Source organism: Actinia tenebrosa, unplaced genomic scaffold (genome assembly GCF_029948245.1).
Source record: "Actinia tenebrosa isolate PJP-AT-01 unplaced genomic scaffold, QUT_ActTen_1.0 PGA_scaffold8__29_contigs__length_14323225, whole genome shotgun sequence".
In the NCBI taxonomy this organism is placed as follows: domain Eukaryota; kingdom Metazoa; phylum Cnidaria; class Anthozoa; order Actiniaria; family Actiniidae; genus Actinia; species Actinia tenebrosa.
Window position 1 is genome coordinate 13,500,637 of NW_028292585.1, and position 21,557 is coordinate 13,522,193.

Sequence of the window (21,557 nt, forward strand, 5' to 3'; positions counted from 1 at the left end):
CTAATTTACCCACAACGATAGCAAACCGCCCGCTTTGAAAACGGGAAGGGATGGGAGGGAGAGATGAATCTGATTTGCACTTCTTGTTGAAGCCCGTATGGGTTGCCTGTGGTATTGTACTCTCCATTCAAGATGGACGACCCCTCGAGTCCTGAAAAGGTTGATATCCTCGGCGAATTTAACCTTCTTCCCGCTATTTTCGACATCATTAACTCAGTTCAAAAGACCGGAGACACACAAGAAATGGTCAAGAAGGTAAACAGATCATTTTTAAAGAAAAAGGGCAGCATTTTAATGTAATTTTTGTCGTGAGCTTTCGAGCTTCATAGTTTTTAGAAAAATTGTCAAAGCTCTTCTTTGTCGTTTATAAGGTCAATAATTTTAGAGCCAAGTTACAGCATTGCCGTGAACTTCTAAACACCGTTCCAGGGCTGGACATGAGCTGTGAAGAACAGAAAGCGTTGCTAGAAAAACACAAAAAAGAGCTCGAACGAAAGAGGTAACGATAAAGCCGGGGGGGAATTTGGGTAGGGGGGTTCCGCTGGGATTCTGAAAGGGTTACCCTGTTTATGAAAAAAAAAACCCTCAAATCTGTAGACCCTGTTTATGACAAAAGATATAATTCATTGCACTGAGTTCCTGTTTCAATGATCATGTCATCTCGCGTATCGTTTTTTTTACGACCATAATAACCAGTTTCGGTCAATACGAAAGTAGAAACCCTGAATATGACAGGAAGCTCAGGAAGAACTTGGAACTTAAGTGAAATTGCATACCCTGTTTATGACAAGAAGCTCGGAAAAACATACCCTGTTCAGCGGATAATCCCCGTATTGTCCACATATGGGAGTACCCCCTGGGTGATAAAGATAATATAAGTCAATTCCAAAGGTGCCCATCCCCCCCCCCCACTTCGGGAAACAGCCGGGCAACCCCCCCTTCCCGGGCAACCGACGGGCATTTGCACATACTTGAGTTCTGCAAAGTCTGGTACTTCATTGTTACTTTATGCAAACTGCTTGGTAAGAAAAGGACGGTCGTAGATAAAAACTCTATTTTGGCTCTTTTGTCAATTCCTAAAAAGGTGCCCCCCCTCCTTAGTATTTTGCACCAGTCAAAGTAATCCCCACCCCCGCAATATTTGAGGATTTGGTGGGGATTTTTTACCTTTTTAGCAGGTTTTTTTGGTTACGACTATGTGGAGATTCAATGCATTTTGTCATTGCTGCAGGAATATGGGGCATTAGGTGGGAATTTTGTAAATTCCAAGATAGCAGCTATTGTTCCAGCAAAGAATTTGGGGACGCAGCATTTTACTTTCTTATAGAAACAAGTTGTTGTAAATATATGTTAAAAATTATGAAAAATATAAAGATATGTTGCCAAGTCAAATTTAGTTGCCAAGTTGGTGGGTCTTTCTTTAAAATTTACCCCAAATAATTTATGTTAGGGGGTGGGGGTTCAGGGTTTACTTTCAATGGTTCATTAGAGTGAAGTCATTAAACCCATGAAATAGATATTAGACTAATACACATTAGTAGACCCTAATTCCATTGTTTTCTTTTGTGTCTATTTGACTATTACACGTTGACTAGTATTTTTTACGTCACGGTTTAAAAGCCTTCGCTCTACTAGGTATATTCATAAATTGAACTTAAGATAAGTGATAGATATATAATGATTTGATTAACTTTTTAATCAATGAGATGTGCATTTTTAACAGACAAGTATCATTTTATTTTCAGTGCTCTTGTTGTGAAATATAAAGACCTGCCTGTCTTCTCAGAAGCAATTATGAAGGAAATGCTTTGACATGAGGACTTGCGGCAAATGTCTGTCCTTTTGGCCATGAAGACAAATTAATAGCCAAATAAGGCTCTAAAGGTTTACTCCAGTTTCAAGTTCTCTGTTCCTCAAGATTAACTTCAACTTTGTGCAGAATACTCTTGTGTTCCAGTGAAGATTGATAGAATCTTGTGTTTGTATTGTTGAAGTTGTGCATTCCTTACTTTATCATTGGCATTTGTGAATATTTAGACACTGATACGAGGCTAGGTTTGAATAAATGAGTCTGTAATCATGGAACACAACAGTAATTTGAAACTTGAAAAAGGTCTATTGCAACTGAAGTCAACATAATGGCCCAGTGTCCGCCTATAACAGGTAATGAACACCTCAGGTATAACCTATTGGCATGATATGATATCATTTGACTACCACTACTAAAATGCTTTGCAATTTTTCTTAATTAATCAAACATGTATTTCCTTATGATAAAAGAAACACAATTGGTGCCAACTAACTGAACAAAAGTTGAAAGTGTGTAAGGGATTCTGGTAGCTTAATAAAAAGAGTTGTCTCTAGCTTACGTTTAAGTTCCAAACAGACATTCCATTCTGGACTCAGATCTCATTGTGACAAAAACAGAATACTCACATTATAATCCTACAAGGCACCCCGCATGTGCTCTGCCAGAATGTAAATATGATAGCCTTTTATAGACAATGATTTGGAATATAAATGCAAACACGAGAATTTCTATTATCTGATTCTGTTGTAGTAATTAATAATGCCATACTACATAATGGTGCTGGTAAAATCCCATGACATTTTTTATATCTTCAAATTTTATTCATAAATTACACTTTTTACATAAAGTTAACTCTTTAGAAAGTAACATAGAGCTCTAATAAATCATAGCGACATTTATCCCATACCATTAAAAAATACAATCAATCTGAATGTACATGTAGGACAGTTGTATATTTGTTGGTAATCCACTCTTTCTTCCAATCATAATCTGTAAATTTTTGGTTTGACATTTGTTCATTGGTATGGGACGAATTATAGCTATGTTTTTTTTGATACACCATGGATCTCCAAACTTGTCACTTACATTGTATAGTATTTCATGGATTTTTCACGTATTAAGTGCTTTGTAGACATAGTATATGTCCCTCAAACCCTTGGAATAGCTTACTAGTATTTATAAACAGGTAAATCTAGGTATGTAGTATAATTGTGGAAGAATCTGAAAGAATTATATGAAATTATTTCTGTATTTATTTTATTTTATAATTTATTAATTCTATATGCTAATAAATATTGATTGATAAAAACTGTATACTATGTATTACTAAAACAACAATATGTGCAGCTTCATTGTCTTTAGTGAGTAAAAATTGAACAGTATAGAGATAAAGTTTTTTCATTTAAGCCATAGAGTAGGTTATTTTCCAAATAGACTTCTAGTGTAGACACTAATACATAGACCTAGCTTCCTACACACAGATTTTCTTAAAGTCATCATTCAACCTTTTTCGTCAGTGTTTTGTTTGTGGGGAGATAAACATTGAATGGCAACCTAAATCCTCTGTTATATATGTGAGGCAATTTTTGCAACTTGTAATGCAATGCTGACAAAAGCAGAGCATTGTACGTTTCAGGTGTGGATTGGAATTTCCAAGGGGTGAGGAGAGTCTATGGAGCCGAGGGTAGATTGTGTAGTTACAGTCAATACCTCCACCATTGAGAGGAATTGGGATTTTCCAAGGGGTACGTGGGAAAGGTCAGAGAATCTGGAGAATATTATTGTGTTGTTCCAGAAAATATCGATACTTCTCCGATGGAAGGGGGATGGAATATTTCCAAGGGGTGGGGAGGGTCTGACATTAATTTCAAAAATTTATTCTAGTAAGTTAATTCCAAGGCAAAGCTATTGATTCATAGCAGTCTAGGAATGATTGAAAAACTACAAATAGGGGACGTTGCCTCTAGATCCACTGCAGTGAAAAGACATTCACTGGCTGCTTCATGTTCACCTTGCCGTTCAAGTACAACACCAAGATAATGCCTGGAAAAACAGAATTGAAAGAATTAATTAAAGGCAAGGCTTCTTCCTTTTTTTCTTCTAAGTGTGCTCTCTGCCCCTCCCTTCTTATAGCTCCATTTTAAGGGTTTTCACGCCCATACACTGTCAGATTAGAAAGAATTTGAAAGGGCAGAGATTAAAAATATAATAAATTTGCATAGCCAATCAGAATGCACGATTTTTAGGAAACCGAAAAAAATATGAATATTATGCACCTCTTTAATTACCTCTTTAATAACGTCTTTACAAGAAAGTGCAAAAGAGAGAGAGATGAAAAAGATATTAAACACATTTGGTTATCATGAAGTCTACAGTCAAGAGAAGAGTTATTATTTTACTGCAGCTTTTGATATTCTGCAAACTTGGTAGCTGTGAGCTGCACGCTGAAATTTGATTTTTTGCTGCCGTCAATCAAAAATAATCAGTCAGTACCTTTTATGTTCTTGACAGGCAGCAGTGGAAAACCAACTTCACAAAAAGCCATTGAAATGTCAGAGTTCACAGAATGTCAAAATTCACAAGTTGTAAGAAATTGAGAGTGTTCGCTAGGTGCCATAATCGTTTATATCCATTTGTTAGAAGAGTGCTTTTCTTATGATAACCTACCATGCAACACGAGCTGTTGGATCTATGTTGATAGCTTCTCGCAGCACCTTTTCTGCCATCACAAGGTTGTTTAGTTTTTCATATACTTCTCCCTGTATGACAAACACAAATAATTAAATATTAAAAAGACTAATTGACCTCTTCGGCTTGGGGTAACGTTCTCCCATTTCAGACCACCTGACATTCCCTTGAGAATAAGATTCTTTGTTTAAGCTGTATCCATATTCATGTGTCTTCTCATGTGCAACCAAGCGCAAACCTTAAACAAAGAAATGATACTCTAGGGAATGACACGTGGTATGAATGGGAAAACATTACGTCAGAGCTGAAGAGGTCTATTGATGAAGCACAATGCACATGCAATACTAACCATTCTTTGCATGCTTGGAATGTGACTTGGGTTGATTGCTATTGCATTGTTGTAACAGGCTTTCGCCTGGTTTGGACTTCCTCGGATCTCATAGATGCAGCCTCGCTGTTGATGTAATGAGCCAGTTGATATATCTGCACTTGACTGACAATGAACTTAATATGGTACAATTGCTCAGAGGTTAGGTGCAAATGAATGTGGACTACCCCTTTCCCCTAAAGACTGGGCGATTGACTTTTTATCCATCCTACCCCCACTAGGGTGGTAGCTGTTGACTATTTGCCCATAAGCTCCATTCTTAGACCACTATTATCATGCTTTGGCAGACACATAAACCTTCTCATACACACATATATTATATTTCTCCTATCGGGCCGATAAACCCAACTAATGTATCCTTGAAGTCTCATATGAGACTTGGTAGCTCCGTGGTTAGAACATGGGACTGGAATCGCCAGAGCACGGGTGCAAATCTTGTTCAAGACTCAGAATTTTTCAGAGTCTTCCAATTTGCAGCTGCATATGTTGCTTCATATACTGCAAGGATCAGCTCAATTTGATACATTACAACCACAGTACAAATATATATTTCATAGATATTCTTATACACACACAAAAAACCTAATATGGGGATTTTAGTTACAACAGAATGGAATAGCATGGAATAGAATAGGATGGAATGGAACAATGAAATGGAATAGGATGGAATGAAATGAAATTTTAAAATGTTATTTAGTTTTTCAATTTACCTGATACAGGACATCAGCAGAAAGAGGGAAGATGAGGTTTGCTTCTTGCACACAAGCACTAGCCTCGATATCTTTGTGCATTCCTATGAATACATCAGCTAAGAAGAGAAAAGCAATAATGCCAACAATTACATGTGGATAATTTAGCTGATGTGACTGAATATTCATATTCAAACTTCAAGCAACAATTTTTTTCATTTTTGTGTTGGTTCATAAGAAAACACAAATTGACTGCAAATATTTATTAGAAACTGAATGTTTCTTCATTTGTGCTTGGATGACTGACTGGCATCTAGTTTTCAAGTTCAGCCTCAATAAGAATGTCAGAGCTTACTGGTTATAGAACTTTTATTTTTGAACATAAAAAAATGCAGGTCTAAAAAAAGCATTTCTCTCAGAAGTGATTTCCTACATCTTCTCTGATTTCTTTGAAATTATATTGCGTTTTTCCACAGTACGCCCAGTGCCGAAGATACAGAGTCTGGGAAACCTGTGTCTAGAGGAAAAATGTCGCAAGATATTTGTACTTGCTCCAGGCGTTCTCCTGTGGTATAATTGTACTCTACTGTGTATAGTTCAATAATAATGGGAAAAACTAGTGGCCAGAGTGGTTGCACTATTACCTACCAATAGCTAACCACAGTTTGGCCTGAAGGGCCAGTACAGCTGGTATGCTTAGCTTTGCTCCTGTTCCAGTAGATGTTGCTTCATCTGACAGTGTGCGCTCCAGACGTACTGATGCAGCAATGGAAGCAGTATCTGTCAATATGGAAACAGAGAGTAGACAATGACTGCAGTAGATGTCATAAGTATTGCAAAGCAAGGTGACTGGATATTAAATGCAAAGTTTTCCCTTCCTTTTCACAGTTTTCATCCCTCTAAAAGGTCACAACATGCTAAATTCAAATTATTTGAAAAAACAAAATTAGTGAGTTAGCCATTAGCCCAGAGGTTGTTTCAGGGTTTGATTTGTGAGTTAGCCGTGCCCTTACTTTGATCAGCCCAGAGGTTATTTCAGAGTTTTTTGATATGTGAGTTAGCCGACCTGACTTTAATTAGTCTAAAAATTCACAAAAATTGATTCAGATATCATTTTTCCTACCATCTCCTTGTTCACTACTGATCTCTGCCAAAGGAAACTGCTTCAGGCTTCTGGAGTCAGCAACTACTTTATCAAGCAAACCAGACCCAGCTCTTGTTAGATTTGTAGAACTGTGAAATGAGAATGGGTTGGAAAGAAATAAGGAATCTAACAGCAACTTACAATGTTTAGTTCTGGAAAACATCCATACCCCACCACTGAGGAAATTTGTAAAAGGATGCCCTTCCCCAGGAACTTCCAATTTTCTTCCATACAATTTCTGTAATTTTGTTCTTTCTCTGACCCCCTCCCCTCCAGAATTTCCAATTTCCTCTGTGGGTAGGATATGGGTATCTTCTGGAACTACACAATACATCAAGACATATCTAGGGGTTTGTAGGGAACCAAAAGTTGCAACTTTTCTAATGAGGAAATACAAATTTGAATAAGGAAAGAATTCACAATGGAAGCATTTTTGTAGTGTTAGAAATATGACGCCATTATGCATCGGCCTATTCTCAAACACCAAAAAAAATTAATCCCTCCACCCCAAACTCATGCACAGTACAACACAATGGGAAGGACATAAACGTAGTGTGCAAGGGATTCTGGTAGTGGTACTAAATAACACTAAGAATGTTAACTATTATTAATGCAGTTATCGTAGAATGATAAGTTATGCACCGTAGTGAAAATAGTAACTGACGTTTCGGACGTTAGTCCTTCGTCGGAGTCAATGATTGACTCCGACGAAGGACTAACGTCCGAAACGTCAGTTACTATTTTCACTACGGTGTATAACTTATCATTCTACGATAACTGTTTTATTAGAAACACCGACGCAGTATTATTAATGCAAGTGATCCTGTATTGAACCTCTCTAATTTAACTTCAATGATGTGTACAAGGTATCACAGCCTCCCCCCCAAAAAAAGGATTGGAATTACAAAGGGTGGGGAGGGTCTGAGGAGGATACACTGTGTGTAGCACACTCACCAAGTAAGCACTTCTAAGTCAAACATTTGTTTCCATGTCTCCAAGAGCTGTTTGCATGTAATAAGAGCTTGATCGCCTCCCATACAGACTGCTTCTAACTTTACTTTTGTTAACAGCAAACTAAAAATAAAGGACATTTTAAATCTCTCTGTCATTACATCCAGCTGGAAACTTTTGAAAAGATTTTGATATGAGGGTTGAAAAGGCTTGGAAAGTTTTCAAGTTTTAGTAGGACATTAGATAAGAGACTAAGACAGAGAATAGTACTACCAACAGAAGAGTCAGGTCAGCCTTCAATAAATCTGTTGAGGTCCAGGGCCCGGTTGTTCAAAGCTGGATTAGCGCTAATTCAGGATTAACTCTATAGGTCTTATTAAGAGTTAACCCAGGATTAGCACTAATCGGGCTTTGAACAACTGGGCCCAGGAGTGCAGAGAGGTATTGACCATAAACAACACTATACCATTTTCCCGCCAATACACATAGATACTGTACCCTCCCTTTGGTATGCCACTAATGGACCCTTCTTAAAACTGAATTGAGTGTAAAGCTAACATGAAGATACGAAAGAAATGACAAATTCCATCAAGAAGAAAAACTGTGACTTTTAAAATTTTTAGAACCATGTTAGCCTTGATCCACAATACTTTTGAAAAGGGTACATTATTAAGAAAGACTGAGTTTTTTTTGACTAGAATGTTTTTATGACTCAGAAAAAGGACGAGAAATTGTGAGGACCGAGACTGATCAACAGAAGAAAACAATTCTAGTGGTCATTACTTACTTAAAGTCATCTGGGAATTCCAAGAGTGCAGCTTCACACACTTCTAATGCTTCACCATACTAATGAATATAAAACGACAAACAAATTATGATTAGAATAAAAATGTTTCTTTTCATGCAGACTTTAGCTTATTCTCATGCCTAAAAAACAAATAAAACATTGCAACCAAAATGTGTGGTTCCAGAAAATATCCATACCCCACCATGGTGGAAATCGGAAATTCCCAGGGGGTGGGGGTCAGAGGAAAAACAAAACCATAAGGTTTGTATGGAAAAAGATCAGAATTCCAGAGGTGTGTGTGTGGGGAACTTTTTCAAAATTCCTCCATGGTGGGTTATGTTAATCGTCTACGGCCACACAAAGCCATGGACAGTTAGTCTTGTCTCACCTTATTCTGTGCAGATAATAGAAGCGCCATAAGGTGGAGGTAGTTGATGTTATCACCATCTAATTTTATTGCTCGTCTTAAGTTCTTGATAGCTCGAGAAATCTATACCATGATATCAAAGTGAAATATTTAATTATTATTAGGACAATAATTTCTGATTAAAATGTTAAGAGGTCTTCTCAGTTAAAAAACAATGATTGAATAAATTATACATGAGCACAAAAATTTATATTTTAATTGAAACTGAATTTAATATTTTATTTATTTAATAATTTAATAATTATTGCTTACTTGTCTTGCATGAGCCTCAGTTAAAGCCATGTTGAAGAGAATATCTGGGTCATTTGGATCATGATCAAGAGCTCTGACAGTAGGAAAAAATAAATAAATAATTATTTATAATTTGGCCCACTAGCAATGAATTTCATAGTACAGAGCATTTTCATTAAATAAAATGTAAAATTTCTTTACAGTTTTTGCATAAAAATAGAGTTCAATTTCCTGAGGATAGAAAATGTATTGTTTTGGTACAACAACATGCATGGCAATTATGATGTCACATGAAAATGCTCTATATAAAGCATACTAGGCTATCCATCCATGTTCCCTCAATCCTTGGCCTTAGTTCAGTTGACATCAGGTAACATTATCTCTGTCACCACTACTTTCTCACAGTTCACTCTTGAAATCTCTGCTCTAGCTCTAGCAGGCTATTAGTATGACTGTAGAGAATATTTAATTGGGGGCTGAGCTTTGAAAATTTTTAACGGACAATAGGAAGTCTAAACCTACTAGCCCCTGCCTCCCTGTAGTCCATGTTGTTCTAAGGCTATCGGTTGATAAAGACCTTTCTACTTACTGTTCTAGTGCATCAATAGCCAGCTTTTGAAGTTTTTGTCTCTCTGCACTTAGTGAAGCTGCAAGAGACATTCTTATTAACAAGTTCATCAAAAAAATATAATAATCAATTAATACACCAGTTTTACATGCATACCGCTGTATTTTAAGACCACAGGTCACTTATTTATACTGGTTTAATTAGCCTCGTTTTTCAGTCAGCTATTTAAAGAAATAGTCAAAGATTTAGTCAGCTAAATAAAGAAATCTCAAATTTACCTTCTCCTGCCAGTAAGCTGTAACCTATGCCCAATGCTTGGTATCCTTTGGCAGACCACTGCTTACCAGCTCCCATAGCAACCACCTTCTTTGCAAATTCAACTCCTTCCTCAAACTATAAAAAAATTGAAGATGAATATCATAATTGAATTGGGCTCCCAGTGATATGACTGCCGCTATCAGAATGCTTTCAAAACTTTCTTTATTATTCACATTCTTATTCCCTCATGAGAATGGTAAGACAATTGGTGCTAGTTAAGTGAACAAGAGAAACTAATTGTACAAGGGAGTCTGGTTAAGTTGTAGTAAACTGTCATGCAAACCTCCTTACTTGAAAATGGATAATTATATTTGAAGAAATAGAATTTAACTTGCACATGTGTTCCGGTATATATGTGTTCAGGTATAAGCAGAATATTAATATGTACATGTACTAATTGACTGAGTGTAAGGGCTGGACAGGAAAATATTTGGCTCAAGGTCAAGTGACCTTGGAACATGATTAAGAAACATTAATATACACAGATACTCCACCCTCCTACTTCCCCTGAAGGGTGTGAGATGGGAAGCAGATGTACACAGCCTATCAGAAAGCAAGATATAATATTAATAATTATTAGTTTATCACTATAGTACATGTATTTCAATCATTTCAGCATGCTTACTTGATGTAGGTGATTGAAGCATAGTTTTGCGGCATACAGATGTACCAGTGCATCTTCAGGGTTTAAACTTGCACATTGCCGCAAAACAAGAAGAGCTCTCTCATACTAGAAGGAAACAAAATTATCAGAGAACTTTTTCCGTTAAATTCAGATGAGTCGGATAAGTGTGACATTTGCAGAATTAATATGACTCGTTTGAATTTGGATGCGTACACCACCCAACATCCAATGTTCTAACTGGCACTTGAAATTTATATGTTTGTCAGCTAAAATATATTCAATGTTAGTGATAAGGTGTTTCTTGGATAGTTATTAAAGATGTGTTTAATATGTTTCTTCAAGCAAAATTTTCTCGGAAAAAAATTCCAAGCTCTAGCCTCAAGGATTCAAACCTGTGACCTTCTGTTTGCTGTTCAATATTTGGCGACTCCAAATGAGACTGCCTTTTACACTCTGATAATTTACAAGCTGACAAACATACAAGTTTTAGGAGCTAGTTAGAACATGTTTTGATGTCTGGCATTCACATAGATGCAAACCATATTTCGTATGTACAGTACTACCTTTCCAGCACTGATGAGTGAGAGTCCAAACTGGAACCAAAGATGGAACTCTTCAAATGCTAACTTCATTCCCTTGTCTAAGCACTGAAACAAAAAAGAGATTTAATAGTGGACATGATCAAGGGCGGATCCAGGAACATTCAAGATGGGGCTCCAAAATGAGAGGGTGGTTCAAACATTGGCGGAATACGCTGAAACAATAAAACTCACCTCAACTAGCATTCCATACTGTCCTCTCCTTGTTAGTGCTATGACCAACAAATCATAAACAATGTTTGCTTCTTCAACAGTGCGCTTACGATCTTCTGCCTTTTCAGGTGCTTGACTAAGTACAGCATCTCTTAGCACCTGAGAAAATTCACGATAAAAAACAACATTATTAATGAAATTACACATGGTTTGTTGTAACACCTAAATGTGTTTATCTTATACATTGTATCTTATGCATGTTCTGCACCGTTAGGAATAAGCCTGAAGCGAGATGATGTTTTACCGCCAACTCTATACCATAATAGTTTTTTAAATTCTTTCATATTAAAATTTTTGATTCCTTAGAGAATACAGGTACAATAGTCATAATTAAAGAACAAAAGCAGTGTGAAAAGGATTATGGTCTAGAGATGGGGGTAAGATGTCATCTCGCTTCAGGCTTATTCACATCAATCTCTGCCCTGCTATGAGTATATGTTGAGTAGAACTGTCTCTTGATTGAATTGGTTCTTTCCTGTGCTCCAAGGGTTTTTCCCTGGTTCTCTTAGTGTTTATAAATTAACACTCCTAAATTCCGATTCAATCATGGAATAACGGTTTGTTGTCCATATATTATTTACGCCTACACCTCATAGGTAAATAACGTTTTAACCAACTGTTGATATCATATTGTGGTATATAAGAGAACATACCATGCTAAACCATTAGAAATTTGTTTTTTTAGAAAGACACAGTTTTAAGCTCATGCCTCTGTGCAGAAGCTACATGTAATTTGTGGGCGTGCATTGGTCGATATGTCAGGCCTCCTAAATTGTATTTACCTTGACCGCTCTCAACCAAATGGTAATTACAGAATTTAACCACAATCACGTAATATGGTCTAATTTAAAGTTAAAAGTAAAGTACATTGTTTGGTTACCATGGCATCCTCAAGTAATAACAGCAGTAAGACCTCCTCCATTTCATCTCGAGGAACAAATAAACTATAAAAAAAACATGACAAAAGGATTAAAACACTAAAAATACATTATAACCAGTGTGACAAGTGATATCCTTTAGGCGTGAGTACTGTAGAGAAACTGTGGTTGCATTCTGACAGATGTTTTGACAAATAGACCATTTTCGAGTTCCATCAATTAGAAATGCACATGGCATTGCATAGCTTTGGATCTTATTAGGAATGCAAATAAGCAAAAATTTCCAAGCTGCATGCATACAATCATCCTCTGTATTGTCATAGAAATTTGTTCTATTACATTTGTACATAAGGTAGAACTAAACATATATAGTTATGGCACATTTAACAGCAAATAATGACTGAACAATAACATGATGATTGATTCAGTATGTGTGATTTTTGATTAATTGCACCCCTAAGATTAAAATGAGTACATTTGCATCCCTAATGCTCTTGAGTGGAATAATTATAATTCATATTCAAGTGTTCCACTTCATAACTAAGTACCTGTCTCCAGAATACACAAGAGGTTTCAAGGAAAAGCTAGCTCTTCTGACATTATGAGCACTGACTGTAGTTCTTTGTTGTTCATTCCTGGTACTTCCCTTTGACAAGGATGCCGTTGAGCCTGGGATGTTAGTGTTTTGATAGACAGGCTTGTCATACACATCTTCACAGATGCCGCGCAAAAGAACTTCTGCTAACTGCCTGGCTAAAACCTAGGAAAACACACACTTGGATTACTTGTTAGTTCCTGAAAATGTCCACACTTTCCCACTCCCATGGAGGGGGTTGGAATTGTCAATGATAAGGAGGGTCTGACGGTACTGTATACACTTATTTCAATTAAGTTAGTCACCTGAAAAGCTACAAAGCTGAGACCGACAGGGATTATGGGTAGATACATTTTACATGTTTCAACCGCTTGATAACTGTTGATGGACTTGAGATCTTTTACCAGTTACAAGTTCACTTCCTCTGAGCATCCTCAACTGCTGCAGTTTGTGTCAAAAGCTTTACTTGTTGGATCTAAGACATTTCCCCATGATTCTCAGCGATCACAGCTTTCTAGGTTTTTGGTGACTAACTTTACTGAAATAAGTATGTTATGCAGCATTATATAAAATACCTTCCTCCCTCAAGTAGAGGGATTAAAATTTCCAAGGGGTGGGGAGGGTCTGAGAAGGGCATACTGTGCAGTTTCAAAAAATATTCTGAATATACTTTCCCATCCCAACGAGTGGATTAGAATTTCCAAGAAGTGGGTAAGAGATGATCTTAGGAGTGTACATATACAGTATTGTGCCATTTCAAAACTGTGGGAAGGGGGATGCTAATATTTTTCTGAGACTATGTGTACACATAGTCAGAAACCAACCTTCCTCAAATCATGAGTAGCCTTTGATTCTAATGCCTTGAGCATGTTTCTGAATCTATTAACACCTGCAGACAGCCTCCTGAAAAATATAGACGACAGAAATAAGGTTAAAATATCATTCATAATCTAGTTTATTAAAGGATTAATTAATTTATTCATTATTTCTTACCCTGACTTAATCAAGAGTATTGGAACCCTCTGGATGGCAACTTCTAATGGCATGCTCATTTCACCAGCGATATGTGGGAGGATAGACGCTCTTTGTCCAGACATCAACCACAATGCAATGTCACCAGCACATTCATAGCAGGACATGATCTCCTGATCTTCTGGATTGGTGTCATTATCTGCAATGGCTTGAAGCTCTTCAAGGGCCATGGCTGGTTAATTAATCAATCAATCAGTAATTTAAAAAATAATCATTCAATTATTCCATCTTTTATTTATTCATTAGAGCGGATGCAATTAAACCATGAAATAAAATCAAAGTTGATACTGACAAATAGTAGTTTAGTAACTAATAGTTGCTATCACTCAACCAGAACATTCCTCATACAAAGACAAATACACAACAGACCATTTGTGTCTTTTGTTTAATAAATGTTCTGGTTGAGTGATAGCAACTATTAGTCACTAAATAGATACTATTAGTTAGTATTTAGTTTGATTTTTTTTTTTTAATGCATCTGCTCTAAGCTAATTGGGTCAATCAGTTGGTAAATAAGTAATTGATTCATTCAGTCAAGCAGGCTGCGCATGTCATCCAGCCAGTAAATTGGACAAATAATCAGTTAATGTCAGACCCATGGTTCAGTCCTCGTGGAATTCCACAGTCATTAAAACAAGAGGCTAAGATTAAATTTTAAATTTTAAATTTGATAGACAGAAGCCAAAACGCCAGATGTCTGGAGTAAGTTACATAGGTTTAGAAACATAAATAATCAGTAACTTCTTCATCCAATCATTAACAAACTGATCATTGTGCTTGAGTTCACATACTTGATACAATTAGCAAATCAACATCAATCAAATCACCTTTTAATGAAAACCCTTCTGCAATCAGTTTAGATCTTCTTCTTGCATGAATATCGACTGTCAGATCTTCAGCACTGGCTTCATTCATATACTTGATACTCATCTGGTAATTCCCCATCATGAAGTGTGCTTTGCAAAGCAAAAGGTTTGCTTCTTGATTCTTCTCATCCTAGGAAATCCAAGGAAAAGTCAATAAGTGGTGGTAAAGTGATATTTCTTTTCAACTGTAATAATGATGATAATACATGTATTTATTATTTATATTGTACAAGTTACATGATAAAAATGGCTGGGTTCATTTGATTCCCCATTACAAAAAAATCTTTAAAATTCCAATATCCCCTTTGGAGCCATAATGGATACATGTAGTTTCGGGAACCACAGGTACCTATTTTACCATCCTCAGGCCCTGTACCCTTTGAAATTATTATTCCCCTCCTTGGTGGAAGTACAGTGTATAGATATTTTCTCAAACCACACAATATACCCTCCTTACTAAAAGGTCCACATGGGAAATTCCAATCCTTTTCTGTGGATTCATGATAATGTCCTACATTCCACATTACCCTCCCCATCCCTGGGAAATTTCAATCCTCTCCATGGAAACAAATGCCCATCCCCCTCCAAAGGGGAGGTATAGATATTTTCTGGGACTACTGGATATACCCTCATCAGACTCTCCCCACTTCTTGGAAATTTCCATCCCCTCCATTGGAGAAACAAAAACATAGTCTGTTTATTGGGGTACTACAATTAACATAAGCACACCCCGGTTGCCTTAAAAATTCAATCCTTAACGAGGTGTGAGGGGAGGGGAGGCAGATATTAAATGAAATAGCCTATTAAATACACTGTATATACTGATCATCAAAGACAAACATTATTTCACAAACATTTTTTTTCTTTGTTGCTTCAGAGACGTTCACCAGTTTGTCAGCAATTGGTTGTAGTGATTTTCTGGCAAGATCATGACTAGTAGATCCTAATAATTGATTATCTCTTATATAGATCTCCAGTTCAGCTTCACAGAGGAGAAGTGTTTTGAAGGATTCTAGTAAAATTAAGAAAAAATAGAAAAAGTTAGATTTAGCTATTTGTATGAAATGAAAGATGATTTCATCAGGAGTTATAGCAGTCTAGCTTCTACCTATAGGATATAAAGCAGCCTATTCAATATCATATATATTTTCAGCTTACCAATGTTTGATTCATTTGTTGTTCGACTCGAAACTTGTTCAACCAGTTTCTGGACACCTTCCCATCTTCCTTCCACACGACCTCGTTCAATCTCATTTTCCAAAGCAGTCTTTGTACTCCTTCGCGACATGCCCAATAAGTCTCAAACAAAATCACCTCAAGATGAGAAAGGAGTGAAAAATAGTAGGATCTAGATATTATGTTTTATAGAAAATAGGTTTGAGGCAAAAATTCATAAAAAATTCAAGGAAGTCGGCCATTTTGAAAATAAAAAATGATGAAGACTGGGACGAGTGTCTTGCGTTGAGTCACAGGCAACACAGGAAACCCATTTGTTTCTTTTTTCCTGCCTATTTAAATATCTAAAAGAATATTTGAAATTAAATGAGTAAATGTAAATATAATGTCTTAAAAATGAAATAAAAGTTAAGTTAGCATTGACTTATTTTTTGGATACTATCAAAATTTTGGTCCATTTTTCGTTTCCAGATCCTGCGCCATTGCCAGCCAGCGGAGCCTATCAGCTGTTTTGGGGTTCCTGTGTAATACAAAAACAAAATGGCGTCCGAAGTAAACGTTTTGAAGAAGAAGAAATACAGTAAAAAATCTAAACGCAACTGGCGAAAACAAACAGATATCAAGGATGTAGAAGAGTTTCTAGAGGAAGTTAGACGAGATGAACGAACTGGGTTAGTAGAATTTGTTTATAATGTTCAGTAAATAAATGTTGTCGTATGTGTTGCAATACTCCACGTGGGTGAATATGGCTTATATTCTCGCTCTGTGGCTTTGCTTTTTAGACGATATTTGAATGGTGAATGAGAAAAGTCGTTACTAAGGCTTAGCTAAAGCTTTAGTGAAGCAAAGTGATGCACAATTTGATAACAACACACGAAAAGGATTCGTTTTTTAGAGTACTGTATAAGCTTTAGCGTCCTTTCATGATTAAATGTATGCTTACTTTTTGTTTTAATAAAGATATTTTTTCTTATTCTTATTAGGGGTCCAGCAGCGGATAAAGCTGATGGAAGCCTTTTCTTCGTGGATACAATAAAACTCAAAACGCCAGATGAAGGTGATTCTAAGCAATAAATAATCGTATAATATTAACTTCTAATTTTTCTTACACATATACCTTTCCCCTTTTACCCTCAATTAAAGTGGATAATACAGAATGTGCTGTAGAAGGTGAATTATTTTATTTCTGTACTGGTTGACCATTTTATCTTATTATATGAGAATACATGTAGACTATATTTGAACTGCGGTTATAATGTACTGTATCTAATTGAGCTGATCTGCGCAGTACATCAAGCAACCATGCCCTGGGTTCAAATCCTGTTCAGGACTCAGAATTTTTCTGAGTCTTATAATTAGCAGCTGCAATATAAGCTGCTTGATATACTGTGCAGATCAGCTCAATTAGATACATTTTATCTTTAGCAGAGGTGCAAGATGCTGTGATAAAATATTCACTTTTCACAGAATTGGGCCCAAAGGGTTAGGCCCATGGTTCAATCCTTGTGGAACTCCACAGTCAAAAACTACCAAGGGCTGAGTTTGTTTGAAGTCTGTTAATTTTCTCTCTCTGTACATAGGTTTTTTTCCTCTGGGTTAATTCTTCAGTTTTGTCTTTTCATAAACGTTTTGAGCCCATGGTTTAATCCTTGTGGTACTCCACAGTCAGGAACCAGGGGCTCAGTTTGTTCAATGTTCGTTTTCTACTGTACCTTGCTATAAGGCTGTTTTGTGGGGTTTCTCTGGTTTTTATTCCTTCATAAAAATCTGTGTTAAGAGCTTATAGGTGGTAATGTGTGTGTGTGTGTGTGGTGATGTCCACAATTTGTGTGTTATGGCACTAAAACAACGCAACATTTATCATAACCCACACAAATCAAGACATTTTATTATTACTATAGTAGACATCTGTATTGTCATATTGTTTGAATTATTACCGATCGATATATGTGCAATAATTAGAGATCAGATGTCGAACATTTTTAATGATAATTTGCGCTTTATACAAGTATTATTATTATTATTGTTATTATTTAATGTGTGCATATTTTCTAGTAGAAAAAAACGCACACACAAAATAATAATAATGATAATAATAATAATAATGATGATAATAATAATAATAATAATAATACTTATAAAGCGCAAATTAGCATTAAAAATTTTCATCTGATCTTTAATTATTGCACATAAATTGATCGGTAATATATATGTTTTCTAACAATAATATATAATCACTAGGACATGACACATAAATTACATATACATGTATATGCTGGCATTACAATATGACAATAAAATGAAAATGTAAATTACAGATAAGTCAGTAACCAAGAGATCTAGAAAGAGAAAGCTTCTCAAGCAAGATGAACTTCTTCTTCCCGATACTAGAATAAAACCAGTTGGTAGCAAAAAACCCAAAGTCAACAAAAAGAAAACTAAAAAAGGAAAAGATTTTGACAGCAAATCATCAGACGAAGAGATACCAGCAGACAAGAATAGAAATCAAGTGAAGTCAAAAGAAAAGAAAGAACAGAAAGAAAGTAGGGGCTATTTCGACCTGTGGTCTACAGAAGGTCAGTTTTACAGTATATGGTATTGAATCTCTTTAAATAACAAGACTTTCGACAACCAGTCCCTTGGGTCATATAGATTCATACAGGTCTATATATTACATGTTTTTGCATGATTGTTTATTGTGATGATGGTTACTAGTGGATTCTACCCTAAGGAGGGTTTCATTTTTTAGCGCATTGGGGGGGGGGGGGGGGGGGGGGGAAGGGGTCAGCTAAATAGTAGTGGGGGTCGCATTATTTTGAGAAAGTGGTTAGGGGTTCAGAACTATTGCCTCTACCACGGAGGGGATAAGAGCTTGTTTTTTTTTGTATAGTTTTCCATGAAATTTTGCTGACCCCCATGTGCTAATAAATGAAACCCCTCTAAATAGTAAAAATCAATTGACAAACTCAAAAGCCACTTCAGGAAAAAGATACAGTATTAGCAGTTTTAGTATTGAGTGTTCGAGTTGTGTGTTTCACTGTATGTTGCAAATATAGAATGCATTTGTAGTGAATATTGTGGAGGGAATGTCACAAAAGAGGCCCCTTGCTGGGAGGAAACCACTTGGAGCGATGGTTGAAAAATATACAGTGTAAGTCATATAGTTTATAATTGTTTTCACTTCTAGACAAGCTTCAAGGTGACGAACATTACTTGAAGATCACAAGGAAAACAAAAATAAAGGTATTGAACCATAACAGAAAATTATTCTTTTTGTGGTGGTATAAATAGTCTAAATCATTTAGCAAGGGTATCAGCTAAGAATATTTATGCATGTCATAATTATTTATTGACTATTTTTTTATGAAGGAGTAGGTGTAGCTCAGTTGTTTAGTGCACTGCCTTCAGAGCTAGAGGTCCATAGTTTGATCCTCAGGAACTCCACTTCTGCTTCGACTTCGACTGTCTGTTCTTTGTAGATTTAATTAGCTTTAATTACCCATGAAAAGGAGCACTGATAGTAAGAGGGGTAGAGGGTTGACCTTCGAGCACATTAAACATGAGCCCCTGGCTCGGTAGAATTGGGCAACCACTCCCCGCACTATCGAAGTAAAATAAATTACCTTTACCTTTTTCAAGGCTCCCAAAACAGTCAAAAGAAAAGTGACAGAATTGCCTGCTGTAGAAGTAGCTGCACCAGGAGCATCGTATAACCCAACATTTGAAGAACACCAGGTGAGTAAACCAAGGGTGGTGTACTGTACTGTATTACTAGTGAACTCACTTTCTACCTGATAGTGTCTCAGGCCCAATTCCTGGACTCGGCACATCATGTGAGTGGGGTTGAGGTTTTATTTTCTCTGGAGTCTCTTATTTTCTTCTTTCTACAAGACCTTAACCATTAGTGAAGCTAAATTCCAGAGATTGTTTGAGAATTCCATCATATTGAAGTTAAGTTGGATAGTTTTTGGCTGACGAGAAGCAGCATATGATGGTGATGATATAGTTGTATTGTTGATGATGATAATGATTGTGATGGTCATTATGGGCAAGATTATGAACTAGAAAAACTGTGATGAATGATGATGATGAATGATAACAGATGATGATTACAAAAACAAAACTTTTTGGTGTAACTTAATTTTCTAGGAACTTCTGCAAAAAGCACATGAAGTTGAAGTAAAAAAGAATAAGAGAATAGAAAAACTCAACAGACAGCTCCAATGGCTCAGTAAGGAGGAAGCCTCTGATTTGGTAAGAAATATTCCTATTGAGAACACCCTGAAAGGGGTGTTTAAGAATGGGTTGAAAGCTAGTAACTACTGTAAATTCTAATCCTCTTGTAAATATTGACACATGTATCTGGGCGGGGCGAAGGGGGGTCATGGTCATGGAAAAGATTTCAAACCCCTCTATTCTCATTGTTTCTTCATTATCCTGAATTATTTAGTACTATATGGGCCAAGTATACATTGCTTAAATAGAGGATATTACATGGGCACGCGGAGATACGAATTTTATCTTTGAGTGTTCAATTGCTATCTCACGAGTGAGCACAGCACAGTGTTTATTATATAGATATCGATGAAACTTGAATAAAGCAAAAGCATAAAAATACTTTATTAAAATAGCAAGCCGATTCAACAGCGATATCTTCACGTGTGAAAGATATGGAATCTTCCACTGGTGAAAGATATCAAGTTTTCGACACTAGAGAAAACCTGGTATTTCATCGTTATCTATATAATAATGGTTTATCTTATACTTTAGCCAACCTGGGAAGAAGAGATGGGTCAAGGTCTGTTTGATGAGATAAAGAATGACGATGATAAAGCACATGATGATGATGATGATAATGATGATGATGGTGTCATAACAATTAAATCAGCTCAAAGAAAAACAAGACAACAAAGAAGAAAAGAAAAGGAAGAAATGAAACAGGTTCTTATGTAACCATTATGAATTCATAAGAAAATATTTTCATTTATTTATTTAATCATTCATTAACTTAATAAGTCACTTAGTCCTTGATTGAGGGAATCAGTCAGTCAGAAAATCAGTATTCACTCACTCAGTCAGTCAAGCAGTCAGTCAGTCAGTCAGTCAGTCAGTCAGTCAGTCATCAGTCAGTCAGTCAGTCAGTCAGTCAGTCAGTCAGTCAGTCAGTCAGTCAGTCATCAGTCAGTCAGTCAGTCAGTCAGTCAGTCAGCCAGTCAGTCAGTCAGCCAGTCAGTCAGTCAGTCAGCCAGTCAGTCAGTCAGTCAGTCAGTCAGTCAGTCAGTCAGCCAGTCAGATATTCGATCACCTTTGAAAAGTTTTCTGGCCATGTACATGTATTATGATAAAATAATCTACATGTAATAAAACATTTTTTCTCTTTTTTCCTTCCATATGATAGCAATTGGAACAAGAAGCTGAAAAGAAGTTAAAACTCAAAGAGAATGAGGTTTTCAGGTAACAATTTTAACTTTTTTTTTATTAACCCTAAAACAACCTTTGAGCTTATGTAAGTCAGAGCATCAGTCAAAGCACAGCAACCTCACAGATCAAATTTCAATATTAACCAGCTCAC

The 21,557-nt window shown here is 36.3% G+C and overlaps 3 protein-coding genes across 6 annotated transcripts in view; 2 read left to right on the plus strand and 1 right to left on the minus strand.

Moving 5' to 3' along the window:
* The first annotated feature begins 122 nt into the window (after positions 1-122).
* Positions 123-2,364, plus strand: LOC116292383 (mediator of RNA polymerase II transcription subunit 9). The gene is made up of 3 exons (XM_031699694.2): positions 123-255; positions 372-499; positions 1,746-2,364. The coding sequence occupies exons 1-3, from the start codon at positions 133-135 to the stop codon at positions 1,810-1,812; spliced, it is 318 nt and encodes a 105-aa protein (XP_031555554.1). The 5' UTR covers positions 123-132; the 3' UTR covers positions 1,813-2,364.
* Positions 2,365-2,606: 242 nt separating this feature from the next.
* On the minus strand, positions 2,607-16,238 carry LOC116292382 (tetratricopeptide repeat protein 7B). The gene is made up of 22 exons (XM_031699693.2): positions 15,968-16,238; positions 15,664-15,821; positions 14,771-14,939; positions 13,905-14,115; positions 13,736-13,814; positions 12,865-13,076; positions 12,319-12,382; positions 11,400-11,537; positions 11,190-11,273; positions 10,627-10,731; positions 9,962-10,076; positions 9,705-9,762; positions 9,137-9,209; positions 8,846-8,947; positions 8,458-8,516; positions 7,674-7,793; positions 6,699-6,808; positions 6,224-6,355; positions 5,597-5,694; positions 4,848-4,952; positions 4,478-4,569; positions 2,607-3,853 (listed from the first exon to the last, which is right to left on the minus strand). The coding sequence occupies exons 1-22, from the start codon at positions 16,095-16,097 to the stop codon at positions 3,724-3,726; spliced, it is 2,544 nt and encodes an 847-aa protein (XP_031555553.2). The 5' UTR covers positions 16,098-16,238; the 3' UTR covers positions 2,607-3,723.
* A 283-nt stretch (positions 16,239-16,521) lies between these two features.
* LOC116292374 (ribosome biogenesis protein NOP53) overlaps positions 16,522-21,557 on the plus strand; it is a 38,535-nt gene continuing 33,499 nt past the window's right edge. For all 4 annotated transcript variants that reach the window (XR_016121848.1, XR_004196658.2, XM_089040870.1 and 1 more), the window contains exons 1-8: positions 16,522-16,656; positions 16,969-17,042; positions 18,304-18,561; positions 19,173-19,228; positions 19,625-19,720; positions 20,135-20,239; positions 20,756-20,926; positions 21,384-21,439. Coding sequence is in view for 2 of the 4 variants with exons in the window: in XM_089040870.1 (XP_088896996.1) it covers positions 16,526-16,656; positions 16,969-17,042; positions 18,304-18,561; positions 19,173-19,228; positions 19,625-19,720; positions 20,135-20,239; positions 20,756-20,926; positions 21,384-21,439 (947 nt within the window). In the remaining 2 variants the exon portion in view is untranslated. The remainder of the gene's footprint in view (positions 16,657-16,968; positions 17,043-18,303; positions 18,562-19,172; positions 19,229-19,624; positions 19,721-20,134; positions 20,240-20,755; positions 20,927-21,383; positions 21,440-21,557) is intronic.

Coding starts and splice junctions, on each gene's coding strand:
- LOC116292383 (XM_031699694.2), top strand. CDS start 133: ATGGACGACCCCTCGAGTCCTGAAAAGGTTGATATCCTCGGCGAATTT. Junction 256..371: donor CACAAGAAATGGTCAAGAAG/GTAAACAGATCA, acceptor GTCGTTTATAAG/GTCAATAATTTTAGAGCCAA. Junction 500..1,745: donor AAAGAGCTCGAACGAAAGAG/GTAACGATAAAG, acceptor TTTTATTTTCAG/TGCTCTTGTTGTGAAATATA.
- LOC116292382 (XM_031699693.2), bottom strand. CDS start 16,097: ATGTCGCGAAGGAGTACAAAGACTGCTTTGGAAAATGAGATTGAACGA. Junction 14,116..14,770: donor AGAAGGGTTTTCATTAAAAG/GTGATTTGATTG, acceptor TTAATTAACCAG/CCATGGCCCTTGAAGAGCTT. Junction 4,570..4,847: donor TTCCAAGCATGCAAAGAATG/GTTAGTATTGCA, acceptor TTTGTCATACAG/GGAGAAGTATATGAAAAACT.